The following is a 25,412-nucleotide window of genomic DNA, read 5'->3' on the forward strand; positions in this document are numbered from 1 at the left end:
GGGGGAGCATAAAAATCAAATGGGAGAATAAACATTCGAAGACTAAATGGTCTCAAGCATCAGAAGACCAAAAAAACCCCAAAAAACTTACATACTAGAGAAGGTATTTGTAACATTTGACTCAATGACAACACACAGCAAATGGTACAGGTCTCAAGAGACTCAGGGACCTCTGAAGTGGTTTCGCCCCAAGGTGACACTCATAAAACAAGTCTTTGCAGCCTGATCCTTACCTGGGGAGATGTACCCAGAATGTTCTTTTGTCATCAGCTTCAGTTCTCAACCCAGCTGAGAAATCACATTTGGTTTGGAAAGCTGATGTCCTGCTTAGGAAGAAAAACACTACATTTGAGTTCTGAACTGAGCATAAAAATCACTCCCAGCATGTCTTATCCCTTCCTCTTCAGGGCTTCTGAGAGTATGTGGCTTCTGAGATTTCCATTTTTCCATTCTCTACAGAAAAGACCTTTCACCTTGACAGGACACTAAGGAACTACCCTAAAATAATGTCCTGTAGTATTAGGATGTCAAGTACAAATTCAAAAATTCCAGAGGCTGTACAAGCTGTCAGTGGTAGGAAAGATGGTAACAGGTAGGTTTTGAGTTACAAGAAGTCCTTACCCAGTGAAACCAGGTTCCTATAGTTTCTCAGCATCACTTTCCCATACAGGTTCCTCTGAGGAGAATCTAGATGGACCTGCTCCTCCCAGGTGAAGTCCACAGACACATCCTTCAATCCTGAAACTATAAATTCCTGCTTAAAAAAGAATTATGCCAATAACACCTCTGAGGGAAGTAAAACAAAAATAACAAAAAACAAGCAGCATTAGACAGGATAGGATAAAGAAGAGATCTGTGAGAGAAAATGTTACCTTCCAAAAGAGACTGAACATCTGCAACAAAAACAGACATTATTATGAAACAATCAGGGACAGACATAAGGAAAAATAGGGAAAGATATTGAAGGCTGCTCTAGATTAGCAGTGGAGAAGAGTAGATGGTATTCTGATTGTACCTTTTTACCCCACTGATGAAAGGATGGATTCCCCACCCTAAATAGCACAAGATGACCAAATACATGACACACAGCACTGGACAGAAGAGATTGACAGCAGTTATCAGTCACATATTCTCACAACCTGGGGGAGGACACTCCACACCAGGCCAGACCATTTGGTGGTCATACTCAGAAACAGTGAGCCAGCATGGGCTGTGGGAGGCAGGCTTTGTACTGACAGGAGGGCGATGTGACCCTTGGCTACCATGGGAAGATATGATTGGCTTCTTTAAACATTTTCGAGCTGGTAGGAAGATAAAAAACCATTAGGCTGAGGATTAGTACAAGTGTACCTGGCCAGACTGACGAGAGCCAGTTGGATGGGGAGCCCTTCCCACTAGGTGGGAGCATATCCAGTGAGAACAGGGGAACTCACAGCTAGGTCTCTGGAGCTCCCTAAGGTTCAAAGTTGTAGAGACAGCACATGGAATTTTAGGCTTTACAATAACTGGGTGGAAACTCCAGTTAATGGGGGGAAAGCATGTATAAATAGGATAAATCTAGAATGTGGCTGGTCTGTGAGACAACCAGCAAAACACCCAGCTTGACTTGAAAATGGCATTTCAAACTTCCAAGCCCATTTTGGCCTTGTTTTCCATCTCTTAGACGAGGAAATAAAACTCTGTAAGAAATCACTATGTTTCATAAGTGTGACGGTTAATTTCACATGTCAGCTTGACTCGGCTAAGGTATGATCTGAGAGTTGGTAAAGCATTATTTCTGGGTATTTCTGTGAGAGTGCTCCCATTTGAATAGGTAGATTGAGTTAACAAAAAGGTGGAAGGGCATCATCCAATCCACTGAGGGCCCACACAGAACAAAAAGGCTGAAGAAAGGTGAATTTGCTCTCTCTGCTTGAGCTGAGATAGCCATCTCTCCAGCCCTTAAACACAGCTCTCTTAGTTCTTGAGCCTTCAGACTCAGATCCAGACTTAGACCATCAGTTGCCGGATCTCACACCCCTTGGTTTGGAGTGGGACAGCAGCACTGGCTTTCCTGGGCCCTCTGCAGCTGCAGATGGAAGGTCATGGGAACACTTCATGCTCCATCACTGTGTGAGCCAACTCCTCATAACCTCTCTGTATATCGACATACATCCTATTGGTTCTCTTTCTCTGGAGAACCCTAACTAATACAAGAGCGAACACTAACTGAGTGGCAGTCACTCTAAATGATAACTCACCTTGTACTCAGTTTTGTACCAAGAGGAGATTCATATGCCTCAGCTCATTTAACCCAAAGGACAACCTGCCAAAGTGATAGAATTAAAGTCATCATTTTACCAATGAGGAATCTGAGGATCAAAAAGTTAGTACATTCAAGTCATACAGCTTGAACCCAAGGCCATCCAGCTCCTCATGTTGTGAGGAGAAGGCCAAGAAAAGATCCCAGCAACTCTCAGCAAGCGTAAGAGCGAGAGAAAGACAGACAGGGAGATGGAAGGCGACTCAGGACTGAAACTTGGGGGGAAAGGGGTTTCAAGGAAGAGGGGCTAGTCAACACTATCAGAAGTCAGATAGGTCGAATAGCATGATGGTTGAAAAGAATGTCTGATTTGAAAGTTAGCTAATTTCAGAAGAATGATGAAGGAAGAAGTCAGCTTACACTGGATAAAAGAATAAATGGAAGATGAGGAATCAGAAGCAGCCAGATGAAATTACTTCAAACTTTTGTGAAGATGAGAGAAAAAAAAAAAAAAAAAAAAAAGCTGTATGAAAAGAAGTAAGGAATAAGGTATGGAAATAAAGCAATGGAAAAGGTTGCATTTAAGGACAGACAGCACTGTAATATGTGAATAGGCAAAAGAGAGAAAAGGACTGATGAGTTCAGAGATGGAATGAAACCAATTTCCAAGCAATCTGGATATTTTACATCCCTACTGGCTATGAACTCTAGAAAAAGTGTCAACCCTGAGGCACAGAGTTTACTATATTTCTTTCTACCTCATTATTTATTTTCTCCTAGTACTTTTAAATCAACACATCAAAATAACAAAAACATGTTAAAAATTATTGACAAATATTGTTGAGAAAAGTAAAAGTAGCTACTTGTTGTTCAGTTGCCAAGTCATGTCGGACTCTTCGCAAACCCATGGACTGTAACATGCCTGGCTTCCCTGTCCTTCACCATCTCCCAGAGTTTGCCCAAGTTCATGTCCACTGAATCAGTGATACCATCCAACCATCTTATCCTCTGTCACCAAAAGTAGCTACTAGTAGTATAGAAATACATGGCAGAAATTCCATTTTATGAAAGGAAAAAAAGAAATGAGAAAAATCATCAGTTTGAAAAATGTTCTAAAGAAAGGGGAAGAAACAAGAAAGCATAATAATGATAAATCATTAAATAACAAAAGAATGACTCAATACATGTATAACAACAAATGTAAATGGGTTGGCTTTATCTATTAAAAGAGAAAAGCAGTAAAATTGGCTTAAAATACAATTATATGGCACATACAAGAGACCCTGGAAAATTACATGGACAGAGGAGCCTGGTGGGCTATAGTCCATGGGGCTGCAAAGAGTCAGTCGCAACTGAGCAACACACACATACATACATGTAAGAGACACACATAAAACACAAACCAAAAAGTTTTAAAAAGTGGGGATGCTAGAGAAAAGACACAGGCTTCCCAGGTGGCTCAGTGGTAAAGAATCTGCCTGCAATGCAGGAGATACAGGAGATGCAGGTTCAACCTCTGGATCGGGAAGATCCCCTGGAGGAGGAAATGGCAACCTACTCCAGTATTCTTGCTTAGAGAATCCTATGGACAGAGGAGCCTGGTGGGCTACAGTCCACGGGGTAACAAAGAGTCAGACATGACTGACCAACTGAGCACACACACGCACAGACAAGATACAGCAGGCAAAAGCAAATAAAAAACAGGGATGAGACCATATCAATAACAGATAAGGTAGAATATATGTGGAAATATAAGCCCCTTTGTGAAAAAGGTAATAGATCATATATATGATACCCTCTTTCTGGGCTTCCCTGGTGGTCCACTGGTTAAGAATCCACCTATCAATGCAGGGGACACGGGTTCAATCCTTGGTCCGGAAAGATTCTACGCGCTGTGGAGCATCTAAGCCCACAAGCTGTAACTACTGCACCCAGGCACTGCAACTACTGAAGTCTGCGTGCCCTAGAGCCTGTGCTCTGCGATGAGAAGCCACCGTAATGAGAAGCCCACGCCCCCCAACTAGATAGCAGACTGTGCTCACCACAACTAGAGAAAGCCACGTGCAGCCACAAAGACCCAATGCAGCCAAAAAATTTTTAAAATAATAATAATAAAATTCATTTAAAAAAACAATGCATTAAAAAGCAATAATAAATATGATATTCTCTTTCCAAAAAATTAACCTACTTTCAATAAGTTAATAGGTGAGGTGAAGGTGAAGTCACTCAGTCATGTCCGACTCTTTGCAACCCTGTGGACTGTAACCTACTAGGCTTCTCCGTCCATGGGATTCTCCAGGCAAGAATACTGGAGTGGATTGCCATTTCCTTCTCCAGGGGATCCTCCCGACCCAGGGATCGAACTCGGGTCTCCCGCATTGGAGGCAGACGCTTTAACCTCTGAGCCACCAGGGAATTTCCCAGTAAGTTAATAAGGCAAAATTAAAAGCCCAAATTTAGACTCTGATGGGTTATATATTGGTCTTCTCTACCTTCCTAGATTCTTCTCATTCCCTTAAGTGCAGAACCTACTACCCCCTCCACTCCTGCCACCGGCCTCAGAGCCTGTCCCTACTGTGAAGCGTACTATGGAACCCTGGGTAGATTAGTATAGAAAGCCATTTTAAAAAGCTGCTGCTGCTAAGTCACTTCAGTCGTGTCCGACTCTGTGCGACCTCATAGATGGCAGCCCACCAGGCTCCCCCGTCCCTGGGATTCTCCAGGCAAGAACACCATGTCCTTCTCCAGGCAAGAACACCATGTCCTTCTCCAGTGCATGAAAGTGAAAAGTGAAAGTGAAGTCGCTCAGTCGTGTCAGACCCTTAGCGACCCCATGGACTGCAGCCTACCAGGCTCCTCCGTCCATGGGATTTTCCAGGCAAGAGTATTGGAGTAGGGTGCCATTGCCTTTTCCATTTAAAAAGCTAAACTGAAACTTAACTGTATCAGTCATAGAATGTATTTGTTGCTGATCTCTTAAGATGTTTTCTCCCTTTCTCCTTTCCACTTATTATGGGTCTTTTTCTCCCCAGCACTACATTAAGCTCATGGTAAACCATGGTATTTGAAATAAGCAGCTTCATGGGTTTATCTCCTTCATGCAGAGGTTTCCTCAAATATAAAACACAGAGGTTTTTGATATTGTTATTCTTTATAAAGGCCAAATATCAAATGGAATAAATAGGAATATTTTAATAATGAAAATATATTTTATAAAGAAGATACAATAGTGATAAAGTTTTAGACACCACAGTAGCACAAATGTTTTCATATGTAAGTCTCAGCAACCCAGTGTCTTAATTTTTTTTAACCAAGTCATAACTCTGGTTAAATCACAATCACCATAGCAACAAAAATTGAAACACCTCGGAATACACTTACTAGGAATAAGCAAGATCCTCATGATGAAAGTTAACAAAAGCCATGATGAAAGACCTGAATAAAAGGAAAGGTAATTTTTTTTACTCAATAGGAAGAATAAATATTGTAAAGATGGTAATCTTCCTCAAATTGATATAGTTACTAAACTCAAATCAAAACTGCATATTTTTTAACGGTTTCTGTTGAACTTGATAACAGTTAATAAAATTTGACCCTAAGGATAAATGTATACGAACAGTACAGTAACCAAAGGAGGTTGGGATGTTCTTTATAAACTAACAAAGTAAATTCTAAAACAAATAAAACAGAGTGGTACTACAGTAGAAATAGAGCGACAGAACAGAATTCAGCAAAATAAACTCAAGTGTATATGTAAATGTATCTAAATATGTTAATGTAAACATTTTATATACATGTATAAATTTAGTGTATTATCTAATTTAGTGTATCTAATTTAGTGTAAATTTAGGGAGTATCTCAAATCTTTCAAGAATAGGCAGAGTACTCAATATATTATTTCAATAGGTGTACAACAGTTTGAATGCCATCACCTCAAACGTGCCAACCCAGTTCTGCCTAACTAAAGCAGACAGCGTGTCACACGCAGCCAGGCCACCCTACTGTTTGGTGACCACAGCATGTAACACCATCCTCAGTAGTATTTCTTCTTCTTCATTGCTGCCTTCTCTTTCTAGAAGAGAAAATCAAGGAGGAAAGGCCTTTGTCTGTTTCATTCACTACTACCTTCCCATCATCCAGAACATTGCTTAGCACATGGTAGGCAGGCACTAAAAATATGTGTAATGAAAGGATGGATGATGAAATGCCTTACTACACATTAAATGAAGTTAGAGTCCAACCTCACATGTGTACAATAAATTCCAGGTAGCTCAAGAAACTAAATTTAAAATGATAAAAACAAGTAGAAAATGTAGAGACATATTTCTATAAACTTAGGCTACAGAAAACCTTTCATAGCAATAATTCCAAAGACAAAGGAAAAGAAATGTTAACTGCATAAAACTTTATTTGTAGCCTAAGATTACCAAAAAATTTAAAAGAAAGCTGAACGACAGGGAACAAAAGAATGGCAATTTATGGCAAAGGACTAATATCCACTTCTTTAATATATAAACAACTCAACATAGAAATGGACGAAGGACACAAAAAGGCATCTTAAAAGGCTAGAAGAATGTACATCCACAGTCATTTTTGAGGATTTGAGACCTAGAAGTATATCTTATAACCCTATCACCTTAATTTTTTTTTACAACTATATGCTTAATATTTATATTCAGAAAAAGAGGATAAAACTTAGCAAGTTATACTTGAGCAATTCACAGTCACATAACTGGTTAATATAGGAAAGATGAAAATATTAAGGAAGATGAAAGAAGGAATACAGCTCTAACACTCCACTGATACATCCTAAATCAATCACTATACTCTTTGAAAGTGTCAAGGTCATCAAAGACAAAGACTGAGAAACTGTTCCAGATTCAGGGAGACTAAGGAGACAGGACATTTAGATGCCAGGTGAGAACTGGATTAGTTCCTGGATCAGATAAAGGACATCTGTGGCAAAACAGGACTAAGGTCGGCAGGTCAGCTAACAGAATTGTATTAGTGTAAGGACATAAAACAGGGTCCCTAACTTTAGGAAACAAATACTCAAGTGTTTAGAAATCAAACCAGTGATTGCCTGGGATGGGAGTTTTGTGTAGGAAGCAGGTGAAACCAGTGATTACCTGGGATGAGAGCTGTGGATAGGAAATAGGTGAGGATACTTTCTGGAGCGATGACAACGTTCTACAGCTTGACTGGGACACTGGTGATGTTGGTGCACAAATTTGTCAAAACTCAGTGAATTGTATGCTTTAACTGGGTTATTTTATGTAAATGATACCTGAAAAGTAAAGTTGACTTAAAAATGTAGTTAGCACTATTAAACTAAATGGGCTTCCCTGATGGCTCAGCAGTAAAGAATCTGCCTGCAGTGCAGGAGTCACTGGAGACACAGGTTTAATCCCTGGGTCAGGAAGATCCCCTGGAGGAGGGCATGGCAACCCAATCCAGTATTCTTGCTTGGAGAACACTATGAAACCTGGGAGGCTACAGTAGTCCATAGGGTTGCAAAGAGTCAGATATGACTGAAGCAACTTAGCATGCAGCATGCATGCATTTTAACTAAATAAAATAAAATCAAGGCTATTGACAACCAAACTGAAGCCTTCATCAACTAAAATCTTCTGAGTGCTCCCCCACCTTAAATCTTCCTCCTTTCCAGAAATTCTCTGATAGTACCTATTTTTGTGAATTATGTTTCCTTTTAAAACTGAGCTTGATAACACTGAGGAGAGAAAGCAGTACAAAGAGAAATCATGACAGTCAACGTTTGTCTTCATGAAGTCTTTAGACTGGCTCCTTTTATAAATAACCAAGTGACATATTCAAGAGACTCCTAACATATGACCTTATGACTAGAGAAAATACCACAAGTCCTTTAGGATGGCAGACAAGGTTAACTATACCTAAACTTAAAAAGTAAAACAATAAAACACCTAAGAACTTAAGAGTTTCCTGGGTCAAATCCTCCTGATGTCTTACTTCCTTTTCCAGAGAAGCAACAGCTTCAAGTTCTAGCAAAAACTAGTAGGATCCATTTCAAGCAATCTCTCACAGCAAAACTAGCCTAGGCTCCTTATGCCCTTTTTTCCTCTGATTTTTTCTGCTGCTTCTCAGAAAAGCTCTCATCATGCCAACTCCCTGATTTAAATTCCTCTGACTTCTCCTCTACTGTCAGGCCTACCACCCCACCCAGCACACAAACTCCTCCTTCCCGGTACTTGACCCCAACTTTGTCTCTGATCCCTCTTACTTCCAGTCCCTTGCTGCCTTCACTCCACCTGTAAAGCCTGTCACCTACAAATTGGTACATGCCATCTACCTCTACACATGAGCTGCTGTACCTGCTGACCTTCAACACCCCCTGAAAAGAGTTCAGGGTGGAGATCAGGAATGAAGCACCTGTCTTCTGGGACAACTGGCAAAACAGGTCTTTAGATAGTTATTTTCAGGAGACAATATCATGAGCCCAGTTCTTGCATCCTGTCATATCTAGAAAAGCACTAAAATCCTTCATGGTGACATCTGCTCTTTGTGACTAGCAGTAACCTTCTGCAAAAAAAAAAAAAAAAAAGGTGCTTGATTGCATGTACTCCCCCTTCCCCAAAATCACATACATATTAACCTTCCCCCCTACCTCTTTGGAGCAGTTTCTAAGAGCTATCTGAAATGCTGCCTTCAGTCCTCATTTTGCCCCAAATAAAACTTAACTCACAATTCTCATCTTGTGCATTTTTTTTCGGTTGACAAACTCTAATAAAACACCAAGTATAGTGTCTGGAATAATGCTAAGAATGCCTACAACTGAGCTAGTACTGTCAACATTCCAGGAACCAATGCTGGGCTCTTTTTACTTTATCTCATTTAATCTTTCACCACACCTATGAAGTAGGTATTATTAAATGAAACAAGTCCAGTGAAATTCTTATCAGTGTCAAGTATGTGGCAAACACTCAGTTAAGGCTGTTATTTCTGTCATCACCATGAGGAACTAATGCTTAGGGAAGTCAGGCCACTCACCCAAGACAGTGCAGCTGTTAAATAATATTTGGAATTTAAACTTCAGATGCCCTGACTTCACTACAGCAAATCCTCTCCATATATCCCTACTTAACCCTACTTCTGGTCACCATGCTGATCTTCTCTTTCTCCTGAACTCTGGAAAACCTGGGTCCTGGAACTCTGACAACCTGGGTACTTAACTGTACTTTTTCTTATTATTGCTCAGTTCAGTTCAGTTCAGTCACTCAGTCGTGTCCGACTCTTTGCGACCCCATTAACTGCAGCACGCCAGGCCTCCCTGTCCATCACCATCTCCCGGAGTTCACTCAGACTCACGTCCATCGAGTCAGTGATGCCATCCAGCCATCTCATCCTCGGTCGTCCCCTTCTCCTCCTGCCCCCAATCCCTCCCAGCATCAGAGTCTTTTCCAATGAGTCAACTCTTCGCATCAGGTGGCCAAAGTACTGGAGTTTCAGCTTCAGCATCATTCCTTCCAAAGAAATCCCAGGGCTGATCTCCTTCAGAATGGACTGGTTGGATCTCCTTGCAGTCCAAGGGACTCTCAAGAGTCTTCTCCAACACCACAGTTCAAAAGCATCAATTCTTTGGCGCTCAGCTTTCTTCACAGTCCAACTCTCACATCCAAACATGACCACTGGAAAAACCATAGCCTTGACTAGATGGACCTTAGTCAGCAAAGTAATGTCTCTGCTTTTGAATATGCTATCTAGGTTGGTCGTAACTTTTCTTCCAAGGAGTAAGCGTCTTTTAATTTCTTATTATCGTATACATGTGCAATCACCATGACTGTTCCCTGTAGAAATGTGACCTCTTTTATGTTCCTGGAGAGTCCACAGCCCTATAAGCACCTATAAGGACCATCTCACACATGATTTCTGTTCCTTTTTTGACCCCTGAACTGCACCAACAAATTAACAGGCCAAGGCATCCAGCTGAATAAGCAACTGGCAGCTGAGAACAGAACTGAGAGACATTGAGGGAGGGTTTTGTGGAAAACATCCGACATTCAGAGATCTCAATTGTTCTGTTTTCTGTGGTGAGGCCTACCTACACTACAGGAGCAAGGAGTAAGAGAGAGGTTTGAGAGAAAGCTGAGTTTACCTGAACTCCCCAAAGTAGAGGCCCAGCAGCCATTGCCTTCTCCTTCCTTCCTGTGGTGTCCTTCCCAGGGGATGGGCAGGATCCAGAGAAGATAGAGCTTAGGGAAGGAAAAGATGTAAGAAGCAAGACTCCTGCAAAAAAAAAAAAATTACTGAGAAATAGAATATTGCCTGCCATATCAGTAAACAAAAGATATCATAGTTATCAGAGTTGTATCCGCCACCAGTGAGCTGGGGAGCCTGGAGGGGAATTCAGGAAAGAAAGGATACCTGGCATCTAGCAGACATCAGACTTCAGCCCCTCCCCACAGTAAGCCTTGAGGAAACTCAGGGTGTGAAAACATAGGCTACCAGCCCCAGGCAGCCCAGGAGCCTATCAAAGGAATGATTTCAGTGAGCCCTGACTCTCGCATCTTCCCATACACAGAAAAGTGCTAAATTCCAGTTTTCTTTAATTAACAATCATCTTTTGACATTCAGACTACCTGCCCTTTGTTGCAAAACTCCTATATATATCCTGGCTCCTCCCCAGCCTCCTCAGAGCAGTTTTCTCAGGGTTACTTGAGATAGACGCTGCCTCCCAGGCTTGAGCTTGAGGTCATAAAAATTTCTGCTGAATAAAACATAACTCCCAACTTTTAGGTTGTGAATTTTTTTGTCTACAATATAATACCTACAGATAAGCCAAATAAGAAGTATATGGCATTTATGTGAAGAATACCATTAAAAAAATACCATTTAATTTACTGATTAAACTTATTTAAAGAAAGCTGAACAAAGACATACCATCTTCCTGGATAAGATGTCACAATATCCTAAGTTGCCACTTCTTTGAAATTAATTTATAAACTTAACACATTCCCAACCAAGTTATACCTAAATAATAATTTTGTGAGGTTAATTACGGAAAAGATGATATTTTTTAAAAGTTAATTGTGTTATGAAGCAATAGCAAGGAAATTTCTGAAAGGGAATAGCAAACTTGCCCTCCAAATATTACAGGAGTCCCTCGAGGAGGAAATGGCAAGCCAATCCAGTATTCTTGCTGGGAAAATCCCACGGACAGAGAAGCCTAGCAGGCTAAAGTCCATGGGATCCCAAAGAATTGGACATGACTGGCCACATACACAAATTTAGTACACAGTGTCACTGCATGGGGAGAATCACTCATTCACCAGATATACTGTTGGCCACCTACTGTGTACCAGGCACCTATTCTTAGGGCAAACAGAATAAACTCTCTACCCTCATGGATGTTATAGTCTAACAGGGAAAAGGGTCAATGGAATAAATTAAAATCCTAGCAACACAAACAGTTCAGGAAAAAGTTTATACATAAGAATTCAGGATATGAAAAAATGTGACAGTTCACATCAATGAAGAAAATGTCGTGGTCCGAGCACAGGTTGGAAAAGAATTTCTAAACACGAGACAAAATGAGAGGGAAATAAAGTTTATTAGAGTGGGAGACGCTGTTAGAACAGCGGGCCAGCTCAAGGGAGAACCGACCTTGAACAGCGGTCCTCAGTTCACTTTTATACCCAGAGTGCAAGGCATGGGATGGGGTCTTGTGGGTCATTTGCTGATGGGATGAGGCACGTATACTGGGTGGGAGGGTGGGAGGAGAGTAAGGCAAATACCCTCTCTCTATGGGGTAGGAGGAGAGACAGGTTACACTGCTCAGGAGACCTGAAGTCCATGAACAGTTACAACATGGGGGAGGGAAGGACGATAAGGGTCTGGTTTTCTGTTCCTGCATTCCAAGACCCTCTTTGGTTTTATCTGCTTTTTCGTCCTTGGGTCACCACATTCCCCCCTCTCTTTATTTTTAGGGTCAATTCTTTGGCCCCTGTTGATATCTAACTATCTACCTATTTCCCTTCTCAGGCGTTTCGGAAACCAGTCTCAAAGGAAAAGGGGCGATGACCGCTCTGACTTCTTCAGGCTGGCACGGGGCTCTGGGCTCTTTGCCTGCTCTCTGCCAGGGTGCATTTACGGAGGGAGAGGAGCGTCCATGGAGTGATAAGGTGGCCTGTTTCAGCGCTGTCTGGTGTTGGTCAGGGTATATTCTTGTCATACTATCACTTGGAGATGTGCTGTACTCTAGAAGAAACAAACTTAACCCAGAAGTTAGAGGTGCGTGGCCCAAAGATGAATAGAAGTAGAAACGCTGCTGAGGAGCTAGCCAGGAAAGCCAGGACTAGGCTGGTTCACGACATTCTTGTTTCTCTGGGTATGAGAAGAGACAAGAATTGGGGCTCAGAGAATCTTTACCTCAAAGCATCTAATGATCTCAAGGCCGGGTCTTCTGAATTTTTCCCAGAGCACAGAGTGCCTTATTTCTGATCTCCACCCTGAACTCTTTTCAAGGGGTGTTGAAGGCCAGCAGCTTGCAGTGGTCATGATGTAATGATTTTAGAGGCAGCTGGCAAGTGCCAACTTCCAGTCAGCAGGGTCCCTTCATAGCCACATATCTGACCATGCTTTGGGGGCATTTCAGGGCTGCTGTGTCCAGCGGTGCTGGGAAGGCTCATTCTCAAGTCTACCGAAGATTCCATGGACAGTCCACTCAAGTGTGCTCTTACAGGACCAGACCTTGCAAGTAGCAAGTCTCTGGACCATACCTGTCTTACTAGCCTCTTGGTCCAGGAAATGATTCCCTCATGTTGCTTCTTCCCATATCTAGAGTTACACTGTTATAACCATTGATCTCATATGGAACTGCATATCCACATTTTATCACAGGCTCAGTCACACATTTAGTAATGTTAAGAAACAATCATCTGAAACAAGCAACATAGAAAATAACAAAGCCAGCAGTTATTAGTAAGGTCATAAGTAAGAATTATAAGTCAAGAACTTTCATTAGGTAGAGTCCAGTATACCACAGGTCATCTGACTTAGTTAAATAATTATAGCCAGATGTGAATCTCCTCGTTGTACATCATGGAGCATCTGACCTTTATTCAAAGACTGGTTACTCAGCTAAGCTTTAAAAACAAACTTAGAGTGTCCTTTTTAATAACTTAATTAATTAAACCTTTTAGCAATATAACATAACAACAAGGAACTATCTCGGAAATAAACAGACCTTAATTAACAAAACTAGAACTTAACATTAAGTGAAATATAATTTTTTTGTCATTGTGAGGGCATTAACCCTGTAGGGAGGGAAGGCTTTAACCCATCAAATAAAAATGAGACTTGTCAGGGAGCCGGGAAAAGCCAAGCGGCCGTCTTGGACTTCCCGTAGCCCTGACTCTTTGACTTATAGCTACTGTTCACCGATTTCTAATCCCCTAATTTAGGAGTAGACTGTTGCCATGTTTTAAGGACATCAGGATAGCAAAAGTCTAACCATGAGGGCTTATATTTTGTAGAAGCAGAATGAGCTTTGTCTACATGCACCGTAATCTTAAATACTGTTGATTTACTTTACCAAAGTAACAAAAGACTTTAAAAACAAATATAAACCACTTAAAGGCAAAGAAATTGATAATCTGTTATCAAAAACTTCATTCTAGGAAAACTGTGTTCTCTTAACATAGAGAGTAGGCTAAATTCCAGTCTGTTACCAGTTTACCAGATAACAAACAAAATTTGTTTATCGCTTAATCTTAGAAAAGTCTTCTCCATAAATCTTGAAGTAGCAGTATTCTTGCAAAGGCATCAGGGTGAAACCATAGAAGGCATGTTTAAAATCTGATTAAACTGCAATTGACAATGTAGCCTGGCCATTGCTGTGACTTGTAACACTTTAACATGATAACTAGAATTATAATGACATTTTATCAGGACATATCAGATTTTCATGAATTTCACTTAATTTTTAGGATATCTATATTAGTAACATCAACCATACAATATAACCTGAGATGATTCATCACTCTTCTAGCAATATTTCCCATGTAATTTAACATGTCAAATGAACTCAGGTAGTTTAGTATCTCTCTTTGGGATGTCTCAGGGGCCCTCTGAAGCATCCCAAAGTTAGCTAGAAGTCAAATGATTTAGGAAGTGTTTTCAATAAATATCAAAAGGGTTTATAACACTCAGTCAGATAGGATCATATAAGTCACAGTGAAACAACAGTTATTCACTTAGCCAAAGTTAACAAAAGATTTCAAAGGTAAACATAGAACAGATCACTTCAGGGATAAAGAAACTTAAAATCCATTATCAAAGGCAGTTCAACATCTCAAGAAAACAAAACTCTTCCCTTGGGGTCCACTTTTCATAAAACCTTCTTATCACTTTCGGTACCCATCACTCTGTTCTCCCATCCTGAAACAGTCACCAGTAAGTCAGACCTACTTCCTTTTCCCTTCATAAAATGTAATTTCACTCCTCCTATCTTCTTTACTGAAAACACACATCCTACTTTCCTTAAGCAACCAAGAACTGACCTTTATATTCGCATTCTATAGATTGGTGAACATAAATACCAGTGATTTATGTTTTTAAATTCCAAAAAAAAATTCTAGAGAACATCTCAGGATGGCATCAAACGTTATTCAATAAAAGTCCAAAATCACTAGTTTCTCTGTAAGAAGAAGTTATTGTTCAGTAATGAATGTTTCAGAATCTTATTTTATTTGGAAATGACCTAGCTATTCAATAAACTTCCATCACTTAGTTTAGCACAACCCTAGATATTTAGGTTACCAAAATCTAGAGAGACTGCTGTTTTAGACAGACATTTCTAAAGTATAATTGTTCTTAATAGTTTATCTAAAAGCTCATATCTCATTTACATTTTTCAGGTTTTTTTTCCCTACAGGTACTTTTCTTGTTGACAAACTTGTAACAGATACAACAATATAACAATACTTAACTTATAATAAATCTAGGCACAAAGGAAATATTATGCTTAATGTTAATGACTCTTAGATATGTCTATATCAGATTAGCAAACAAACATTAATACTAGATACTTAATACTGCATATTTCCCAGTTCACATGAATCTGAAATTCATTTAAGTTAATTTCCCTTGTATTTAGACTTGTTTGATTTGTAAGTGCTTACTTTTCTTTAGGCCAATAAATTAGAACTCATTTACAATTTCAGCAATATTACCAAAAAAACCCAAAAGACACACACTGAGACATACATAAATACAGACAGATCGTAGTTTTCCGCTTGAGATTTAAAATGTCTCTTTGATTCCCCCCCTGCCCCCCTTTTTTAAAAATTCTAATTTGCCCAAGGTTGAGGTTTCAGGTAAAGTGGGCTGTGTATTTCAAGGACATGGAAAGAGTTAACTTCAGCTTTTCCCTAGGCAGGCCTTTTAATAAGCTAGGTGTTCTTAACTGCATATGCAAAAAGAACCGGTTTTGCAGTTTCCAAGAAAAAATTTCATTTTAACCAGTTTTCTCCAGAGTCTATAGAATATCATGGCCATCCTGCGTCAAAAAGTTCTCTTTCCTTTCTGCGCTGCTGCTAAGTCACTTCAGTCGTGTCCGACTCTGTGCGACCCCATAGACGGCAGCCCACCAGGCTCCCATCCCTGGGATTCTCCAGGCAAGAATACCAGAGGGGGTTGCCATTTCCTTCTCCAATGCATGAAAGTGAAAAGTGAAAGGGAAGTCCTCAGTCGTGTCCAACTCTTCACAACCCCATGGACTGCAGCCTACCAGGCTCCTCTGTCCATGGGATTTTCCAGGCAAGAGTACTGGAGTGGGTTGCTTAGTCATAGTTTTATAGCTAAAATATAGACCAAATAGTGCTCAAATTGACTCTGATATCAGGGGAGGATTAGCTGATAAAAATCTTGGATTGTCCCTCTGATGGGAAGTGAGGTCTTTGTCCCATCAGAAGAATCTGAAGGGTTAAGGGAATTTGCAGGAGGAAGCTTGGTCCTTCCCCATCCTGAGAAATAAGAGTGGTTAGAAGGCAATTTTTTAGGATGTTCAGGAGTGGGGGAAGCTTGGTTCCCTCCCCACCTGAGAGATAAGTGTAGTTAGAAGGGGATTCTTTAGAATGTTAGGAGAGTTTTTGATCCTTCAGGCTTTTGGATACAGGGAAAGACCCGGACCAAAGAGAACCTCAGAATCCTTTCCAAGAGGTCATGTGGATATGAAAGGTCGAGTAAGGGTCATCTAGGGAATCTGATGGAGAGAGACAGATGGGGACAGGAGACAGGGAGGCAACAGAACATACGGAAATTCTGAGTCCTTTCCCTGCTTTTGGCAAAAGCTAGTGTGCCATTCAGAGGCCATATTTTTTTTGGGTGCCCCAGTTTGTATTGGGGCCAGGTCTCCCGCAGGGTCAAAATTTTCCAGTTTCTGAGAATGTAGCCAAGGGGTGAGTCTGAGAGAGGATCCCAGGATGTACAGAGATTCCTGGGAGCAACCGGGTGACTCACTGTTTGGAGATTCCCTGAAACGTGGAAGCCACTCTTGGGATAGCTCAGAAGCAACACCTAGGCTCCTGTAAATCAATCTGGACTGAAAAGGAAAGAAGTGACAGGGAAGAAGGCTGAGGAATCTGCCTTACAATCCTACTGGGGAGGCGGTGGCCAGGGGACAATGGTCTCTGTTTTCCTTCAATCACTATGTGCCTGACATGGCACACAGAAATTGTCTTGCTGCAGGCGGATGCCCTTGTGGCCTGATCTGTTCCGTGTCCCCCTTATCCTCACACGGGAGTCTTCATGTGGCAGGCCCCCTAATGGCTTTTAAGTGCCTGACCCATGCTCACAATACTGGTTGGCCTAGTTCTCAGCTGGAAAGAAGACAAAGGAGAGACCCTCACCTGTTCGGGCGGCAGTTACTGGGGCACAGTGAACAGTGGGGCCTTTGCAACACACCAGAGGGTAACCCTGGCCAGAGTTCCTCAGTTGCTTCCACAGCACTTGCCTGTTTGCAGAGGGTCCCTATGAGAAAGAAGAGAGGAGGTGGGGGAAGAGGCCCCAAGGTCCCTGTATGGGCCACCAAAAATGTCGTGGTCCAAGCGCGGGTTGGAAAAGAATTTCCAGACATGAGACAGAATGAGAGGGAAATAAAGTTTATTAGAGTGGGAGACGCTGTCAGAACAGTGGGCCAGCTCAAGGGAGAACCGATCTTGAACAGCAGTCCTTAATTCACTTTTATACCCAGGGTGCAAGGAGTGGGATGGGGTCTTGCAGGTCATTTACTGGGTGGGCAGGGGGAGGGAGAGTAAGGCAAATACCTTCTCTCTATGGGGTAGGAGGGGAGACAGGCTATACTGCTCAGGAGGACCTGAAATCCATTATTAGTTACAACAGGGGGAAGGAAGGACGATAAGGGTCTGGATTTTCTGTTCCTGCATTCTAAGACCCTCCTTGGTTTTATCTGCTCTTTCGTCCTTGGGTCACCACAGAAAGGATGAATGATTCAGTAACTCAGAACAAGACCTTACCATTTGGAAAAGAATAAAAATTTGCACATAAAGTGAAACTAAAGTACTAGAAGAAAATGCAGATGAGTATCTTGTGATATATGGAATAAAAGACTCCCTAACAATGATGTCCAAGACCCAAACATGAAGGGAAGGTCTGCACATCGGAACATATAGAAATGCAACATTTCTGCATAGAAATTGAAAATATATTTGTGTATCAGACACACGATTTAAAAACACAATGCAAACTGCATAAAAATATTCACTCACTTTCAAAATGCAAATAGATGCACCTTATTGTTTGCACCTCTCAGAAACTTAGAGAACAGTAACACTCAGACTTAACTGTGTGTCAGTAAGGTACCCTTACCTTGCAATGTTTATAAACTACTGTTCTAGAGAGAACAGGACAGAAGGTATCACAAACTTTATAGTATGATTTAGAAATTTCACTTGAGAAGATTTACAGAATGAGGTAAGAATGCAAAGATAAATGTAGCCAGATGGCCTTCATTGTTTATAATACTAAACAAAAAATCAGAAAAAGCCCACAACAACCCTGAGAAAGAACACTAAGGCCTACAGAGAGGATTAAGCGTGGCACAGACTTACTTTTCCTCATATTCATTAATAAGCTGACTTAGCTGCTCTTAAAACCTAGTGTAAGTAGATGGTTTCAAAATATTAAATTAAAAAAAACTTTATTCCGCATCTTAAGTTGTACTACACAGATAAAAATATTTATTAAGAAATCACGGAGCTTAAGATTCGCGCCCATGTATTTCATAACTCATTTTTTTAAAGTAAATGGAGAAAAGGATACTAATATCCACATATTTGTTTAGAAAGCGTTTCTATGTATATAGACATGCAGATTTTGACAGTTTTCAAATGACTTTTCCCTTTTTGCTCCTCTGGACCTTCTAGTTGTGCTATAGTGAACTTCTTTATTTTTGGTAAGAGAAAAAACTGCTTTAAAAGAAGAAGGAAAAGGATTCCCTCAAGTAGAAATCTGCATAGGATGGCCCTCCCCATTCTTACGGAGAGAGGAGTGAAGCGGGGCCCGCGCCAGCGCCCCACGGAATCGGAAACCAGTGAGGGCGGTCCCGAGATGCGGCTTACACAAAGGGCCGGAGCTGGAGCCCCAAGACCCGCAGCTTGGTCGAGAAGCCCCCGGGATTTTCACGGCGGGTCCCGGGGACGGCTCGCGACGGGGAGGAACCCAGGGTCCGAGCGACTTCCAGAGGCTTCGGCCCCACTTGCCCCTGCGACGCTGGGCCCCTGGGCCGAGCTCTCTGCCCTGGCCGCTCGGGGGACAGGTGGTCCAAGAGCCGCGCCCGACCGCTCGGCTCTCGGCGTTCTCCCGGCGGGGCTCCCAGGGCGCCAGGAGGCACACCGGGAGTTAAAAGCCCGGCGCTGCGCTGGGTCAGAGAGCTGGCGGCCCATCAGCAGCCCGCCCCACCCCTAAGGGGCCTCGCCTGGCTGCGCTGGACGCCTCCCGCCAAGGCCCCGCTCACCCTCCGGAGCGGGCGCTTCCCGCCGCGGCCCCTTCACTCACCCTCTCGCAGAAGCGGCCAAGGCCGCCTGCGGACCGATGACGCCCCTCGCGGCACCGCCACCCCGGGAAGTCGGACTACATTTCCCACAAAGCTTCGGAGGGGCGTGGCGAGGGCGTAGGAATGCGCAGACGCGGGCCGCAGCGGGGCGGGGCGATGCCACCGCCAGAGAAAGGGGTGGCTCCCAGAAGGGCTGCTTCGTTTTGGTGGGCTTGTGGTTTGTCAAGCCAGGAGTCAGCGGCGCGGTGGCCTTACCCTCGCAACCCTGAAGAAGCCCCCTCATTAGAGCTTCTGGATTCCTAACCCATGGGTAGGGAAGAAGGGGCAGCCATCCTTTGCAAAGCCTCACTTTTCCTTTTCCGAAATAAAAGGAGCCTAGACGAGTCCCTTGCAAAGTCGTAGGAAGAAAGGGTGGATTGGAGGCTAGCAAACCAGAGGCGTTTTTTCACGAACGGGGAGAGGGGGGATGGTTTCGCGATCAGTTCAGTTCAGTTCAGTTCAGTTGCTCAGTCGTGTCCGACTCTTTGCGACCCCATGAATCGCAGCACGCCAGGCCTCCCTGTCCATCACCAACTCCCGGAGTTCACTCAGACTCGCGTCCATTGAGTCCGTGATGCCATCCAGCCATCTCATCCTCGGTCGTCCCCTTCTCCTCCTGCCCCTAATCCCTCCCAGCATCAGAGTCTTTTCCAATGAGTCAACTCTTCCCATGAGGTGGCCAGAGTACTGGAGTTTCAGCTTTAGCGTCATTCCTTCCAAGGAAATCCCAGGGCTGATCTCCTTCAGAATGGACTGGTTGGATCTCCTTGCAGTCCAAGGGACTCTCAAGAGTCTTCTCCAACACCACAGTTCAAAAGCATCAGTTCTTCGGCGCTCAGCTTTCTTCACAGTCCAACTCTCACATCCACACATGACCACTGGAAAAACCATAGCCTTGACTAGATGGACCTTTGTTGGCAAAGTAATGTCTCTGCTTTTGAATATGCTATCTAGGTTGGTCATAACTTTTCTTCCAAGGAGCAAGCATCTTTTAATTTCATGGCTGCAATCACCGTCTGCAGTGATGATTCAAGTGTATTAGGTTTGTTGTGCGCTTTATTTCTACTACTGTTACATTGTGATATATAGTGAAGTCATTATAAAACTCACCATAATGCAGAGTCAGTGGGAGCCCTGAGCTTGTTTTCCTGCAGCTAGATGGTCCCATCTGGGGATGATGGGAGACTCTGCCTCCTGCAGTCTGTTACTTGTGCCCAGTCTCGGTAATCTTGTTTCGGTTGCTGTCACTGAAGAAAACCCTACTTTGCGGAGATATGATGTTGGAAATGGAAGCAGGCTTTTCAGTGCTCCTGTGGCAGTCTCAGGATATTCTGCCCTAACTTTAATCCAGAATGTATGGAGATCTGAAGTTGTCCCAAACATACTTTCAAGACCACAGCCATTTGCAGCCTCAAGCAGTTGATCCTCTTCTAACACAGACAAAGTTGATTCACAGATAGGTCACTGATCCATTCCTTCCCAGTTCAGAGGCCTTTTGTGATTAGGAAGTAATACTCAACACAAACTCTTCTGAAAGCTGAGATAGGTGATCATGCACCAACTAGGAGAAAGAAGGCCCTGGTTCTGTCTCTTTCAAGATCTCTGTTAACGTTTGTAACAAGTCAAAAATCCCAGTATTCATCTATCATCCCCATCATCCTAGTTTGGCTTTGAATGCGGTCAGTTTATCTGCTGACCCTAACATAGCTGTTACACTCTCCTGAAGTGAGAGTTGGAGTTCGATGAGCAGGTTGAATATGTCACATAAGTAAGCAAGTTTTGTGACCCATTCTCTGTCACTGAAATACGCTACCAGTAATGACTGTTTTTCTAAAAGAAATCTCTGAAACAGCTCTTTCAGCTCAAAAATTCTGGCCAGTGATCTGCCTTTAGAAAGTCATCTCTTTTTGTATTAGAGATGTGTGCTCTGTTTCCATCTCCTCACAGTTTTGTGAACAGACAGGAGTTAAGGGTGTGTACATTAATGTGGTTGATAATTTTAAAACGTTGTTAAGTTCAGGTGACATTTTTTGGCTAATCAGAATTTCTCTATGGATGATACAGTCCATAGACTCACATTCAGAAGAAAACTCTTTGACTTGAGTCGTGAAACCAGAAAGCTATCCAGTCATGGCAGACACTCCATCTGTGCACATACCAACACAAAATGACCAGTTCAGTTTCCCTGATACGTAATCATTCAAAGACTTGAGTAGTTCTGCAGCGGTGGGGTTGATTGCAAACAAAAGTGCTCACAACATATCTTCATGCACATCCTCCTGAAAAATAATTCACACAAAAACATGCACTGTTGTCTTGTCGACATCAGTAGACTCATCAACCTGGATTGCACACCACAGTGACTCATTCATCCTCTCTAACAGCTGTGCCTAAGTATCCTCTGCTGTGTCATCCATTCGTCTAATTATGGTGCTAACTAAAAGAGGAACACGTCCCACCTTTTGCACTGCAGCCTCTCCTAAAAGTTCGTGACAAATGAACTTTAGCAGCAGACAGGATCAACTCTTCACAAACAGTAAAGGACTTCTTAGATTTAGCAATGCCGTTTGCACTACAAGTGATCCTCTCAGTACAGACATAGTTGATGACATGGTGGCCTTCAGTAATTGCTTCTGTTCTTCGTGTTCACATTTTAATTTTTCTCTTGAAAAACTCCGAAGACTTGTCTTTTAAAGCAGGGTGCCTGGTCTCACTGTGGTGAAGCAGTTTGGAAGGTTTCACAGCTTCATTGGATAGCCAGTTACCACATACTATACAAAGTAGGCTTGGAGAATGTAAATCACCTGCTGCAACAACACATAAGTAGAACTTTTTTTTTTTTTTAATGCAGCTTTCCAGCACTGTTTACAATAGCTAGGACATGGAAGCAACCTAGATGTCCATTGGCAGATGAATGCATAAGGAAGTTGTGGTACACATACACAATGGAATATTACTCAGCTATAAAAAAGAACTCATTTGAGTCAGTTCTAATGAGATGGCTGAAACTGGAGCCTATTATACAGAGTGAAGTCAGTCTGAAAGAGAAACAACAATTCTGTATACTAACACATGTATATGGAATTTAGAAAGATGGTAACGACAATCCTATATGCAAGGCAGCAAAAGACACACAGATGTAAAAATCAGACTTTTGGACTCTGTGAGGGAAGGTAAGGGTGGGATGATTTGAGAGAATAGCCTTGAAATACGTACATTACCATATGTAAAATCGATGACCAGTGCAAGTTCAATGCATGAAGCAAGGTGCTCGAAGTCAGTGTTCTGGGACAACCCAGAGGAATGGGGTGGGGAGGCAGGTTGTGGGCTCGGGATGGAGGGACACATGTGCGCCTGTGGCTGATTCATGTTGATGTATAGCAAAAACCATCACAATAGTGTAAAGTAATTATCCTTCAATTAAAATTAACTAATTTTTTAAATGTAGAAATACAAGTACAAAAAAAGTAAATGATGCACCTTTCCTTTTGTTGGAAGTCTTAGAGTCTTCTGCTGTCTCATCATTGGGTCTTTTCCTCTTTTTCAAAGAAGCTCTCCCGTGACATTTGGTTTTTACTCATTTTGGCTAGTGTTGGCTTACCAAACCTGTGACTGAGACAAGCGTGCAGTGCCAGACAAAGGCACGGATGCAAGCAGTAAATAAGATAATGAGCTGGCCACACATGGACTACACTAGGTGTCAGATTCTGAGTTTAAACCTGCACCAAATGCAGCTTAATTTTCACTTGCCACTCACTGATAGGGTTTTGATGAGTCTGTACGTAATTGGTTTCTTATGGTCTCAGAGTCATACCTCTCTGCTACTGCTAATCTGCAGCCACTGCTCAGTGCTAAGCCACTCATCACCGCCTTAGTGCCACCTCAGATCATCAGGCATTAGATTCTCCTAAGGAGGGAGCAACCTGGATCCCTCATACGCACAGTTCACAGTAGGCTTTGCACGCCTATGCAAATCTAATGCCATGGGTGATCTGACAGGAGGTAGACCTCAGTCATGCGAGCAATGGAGAGCAGCTGTAAGTACAGATTAAGCTTCACTCACTTGTCCGCTGCTCACCTCTGCTGTGTGGCCTGGTTCCTAACAGGCCACAGACTCTACTGGTCCGTGGCCCAGTGGTTGGGGACCCCGGCTGTATAGAAGGGCTTCCCTTGTGGCTCAGTGGGTAAAGAATCTGTTGCAATGCAGGAGACCTGGGTTTGAATATCTTCCTTTCCTGGGTCAAGAAAATCCCCTGGAAAAGAAAATGGCATCCCTCTCCAGTATTTTTGCCTGAGAAATCCCATAGACAGAGGAGCCTTCTATAGAATTCTACAATATAGAAAGCAGCTGTATAAAATGCAGACAAAATCTCCAGTTTAATTTGTGGGCAGAGTAGTCAGTTAAGCTGGATCTGCCACTGGAATCCAGAGAAGTATATGACATTTGAGTCAGATCAACATGGTGGCTTAGACTGTAATATTTGGTTTTCTAAAAATAACTGCTAGCTTCATGTGCCTCATTCTGTTGATGTGACAAAGACTTAACCCTTTATCAAACTTTAGGAAGGTTCCTCTGAGCCTTCTTTTCTACTAGGCTTCCACCTTGAGGCCTGTCCTTAGCTTGTGGAGCCCAGTTTGAGCAAGAATACTGCTAATTCAGGTACAATCACCTGTTCCTGATATCTGATCAAATCCTTCATACCCTACTCTTAATGTCTAAGTTCTTGGCCTGCTTTTAGCAAGAATCTCCTAAATTTGCTGTGTGCTTTTTGGTGATTTTCCATCCACTGACTCCTTTTACCCTGCTTGTTGGAGCTGTAAATCCCCAGCTGTCTTTGCTGTGTTGGGAGTTGAGTTCAGTTTTACTGAAACCCCTATTGCAGTACTACTGAATAAAATATGTCTTCACTGTGTTTACCAGTGCTCAACTCTTTCTCTTGAGAGCTGTTTGAACTATATTATAATATTTAATGTTGAAAGTTCAGCCTCTCCGTACACCAGTGCCAAATCAAATCTCAGAGACAAAGTTCTGGGTGAAATAGAAAGGATAGCTTCATTGCTTTGCCAGGCAAAGGGAGACACAGTGGAATGTGTCATGCCCTCAAAACCATGTGTCCCAACATGGGGAAGTTTTATAGTAATTATTCAAAGAGGGCATGATCAGTCCATGGACTTTCTTCCAATGGGTGGATGGTGAGGTGAGTAGAAGTTATCATCAAACTTCAGGTCCAATTGGTCTGGGGTCTACATCCTTGTGGTCAGTGTATCATCGTTAATCATTAACTTTCCCACCTGGAGGGGATTTCAGTATCTGTGAAATAGCTCAAAGACATTATTGTGTGTAACTGTTGATGGGGAAGCACAAGGCTTCTCTTGACTGTTTGTTTCCCCTGGTCTCACATCCTCTTCCTTCCCTAATTAACAATTGCTTGAATCTGCCCATTGAAACTCAGGGAAGTGACCTTATGAAGGAAGCCTGAATGAAGGTTTTTCCTTATAATCAAAGAAATGGGGGACACAGAAATTCTCTGTGCCCAGGAGACTCACCGGGTATCATATTGAAAAACATGAAAATCTTCACAGTTCATTTAATCAAGTGAAGGTAACCCAGATGGCAAAAAAAGTAAAACTCTACCACTATATATATATATATATATATATATATTTTTTTTTTTTTTTTTTAATTCAAATACCTTGAATCAAACAGTTGCTTCAGAACTACAAAGTCATTCTTACATGGTCTGGTAGAGAAATGGCCCTTGATAAAACCCATAACACAGAGTGTGCAGTTTCAAAAAAAAAAAGCAGAGAGAGAATGTAGAATGGGAAGAGGGAGAAGGAACAAAAGAAACCAACCTTCCTTCAAACCCAGCAATCCACTAATATAAAAATTCAGATAAATAAAAAACACATAAGAAGAGGACAGGATAAATCCAAGTCTATTAGTAATTACTATATTTGCACATGAACTGAACTTCCGATGGAAAGCAAAATACTGTCAGACTTACATTCTTATAAATCTAAGCTACATGTTAAAACATAAGGATACACAAATTTTGAAAGCGGAAAACTGGCAAAAGA

The 25,412-nt window shown here is 42.1% G+C and overlaps 1 protein-coding gene across 1 annotated transcript; it reads right to left on the bottom strand.

Annotated features, from left to right (window-relative positions):
* Positions 1–7: 7 nt before the first annotated feature.
* Positions 8–19,575, bottom strand: LOC128050373 (zinc finger protein 28 homolog). The gene is made up of 5 exons (XM_052642613.1): positions 19,295–19,575; positions 10,374–10,504; positions 5,624–5,677; positions 622–744; positions 8–323 (listed from the first exon to the last, which is right to left on the bottom strand). Exons 1-5 carry the CDS (start codon positions 19,573–19,575, stop codon positions 280–282), a joined length of 633 nt encoding a protein of 210 aa, XP_052498573.1. The 3' UTR covers positions 8–279.
* Between the last annotated feature and the right edge of the window lie 5,837 nt (positions 19,576–25,412).

This window comes from Budorcas taxicolor, chromosome 7 (assembly GCF_023091745.1).
Source record: "Budorcas taxicolor isolate Tak-1 chromosome 7, Takin1.1, whole genome shotgun sequence".
NCBI lineage: Eukaryota > Metazoa > Chordata > Mammalia > Artiodactyla > Bovidae > Budorcas > Budorcas taxicolor.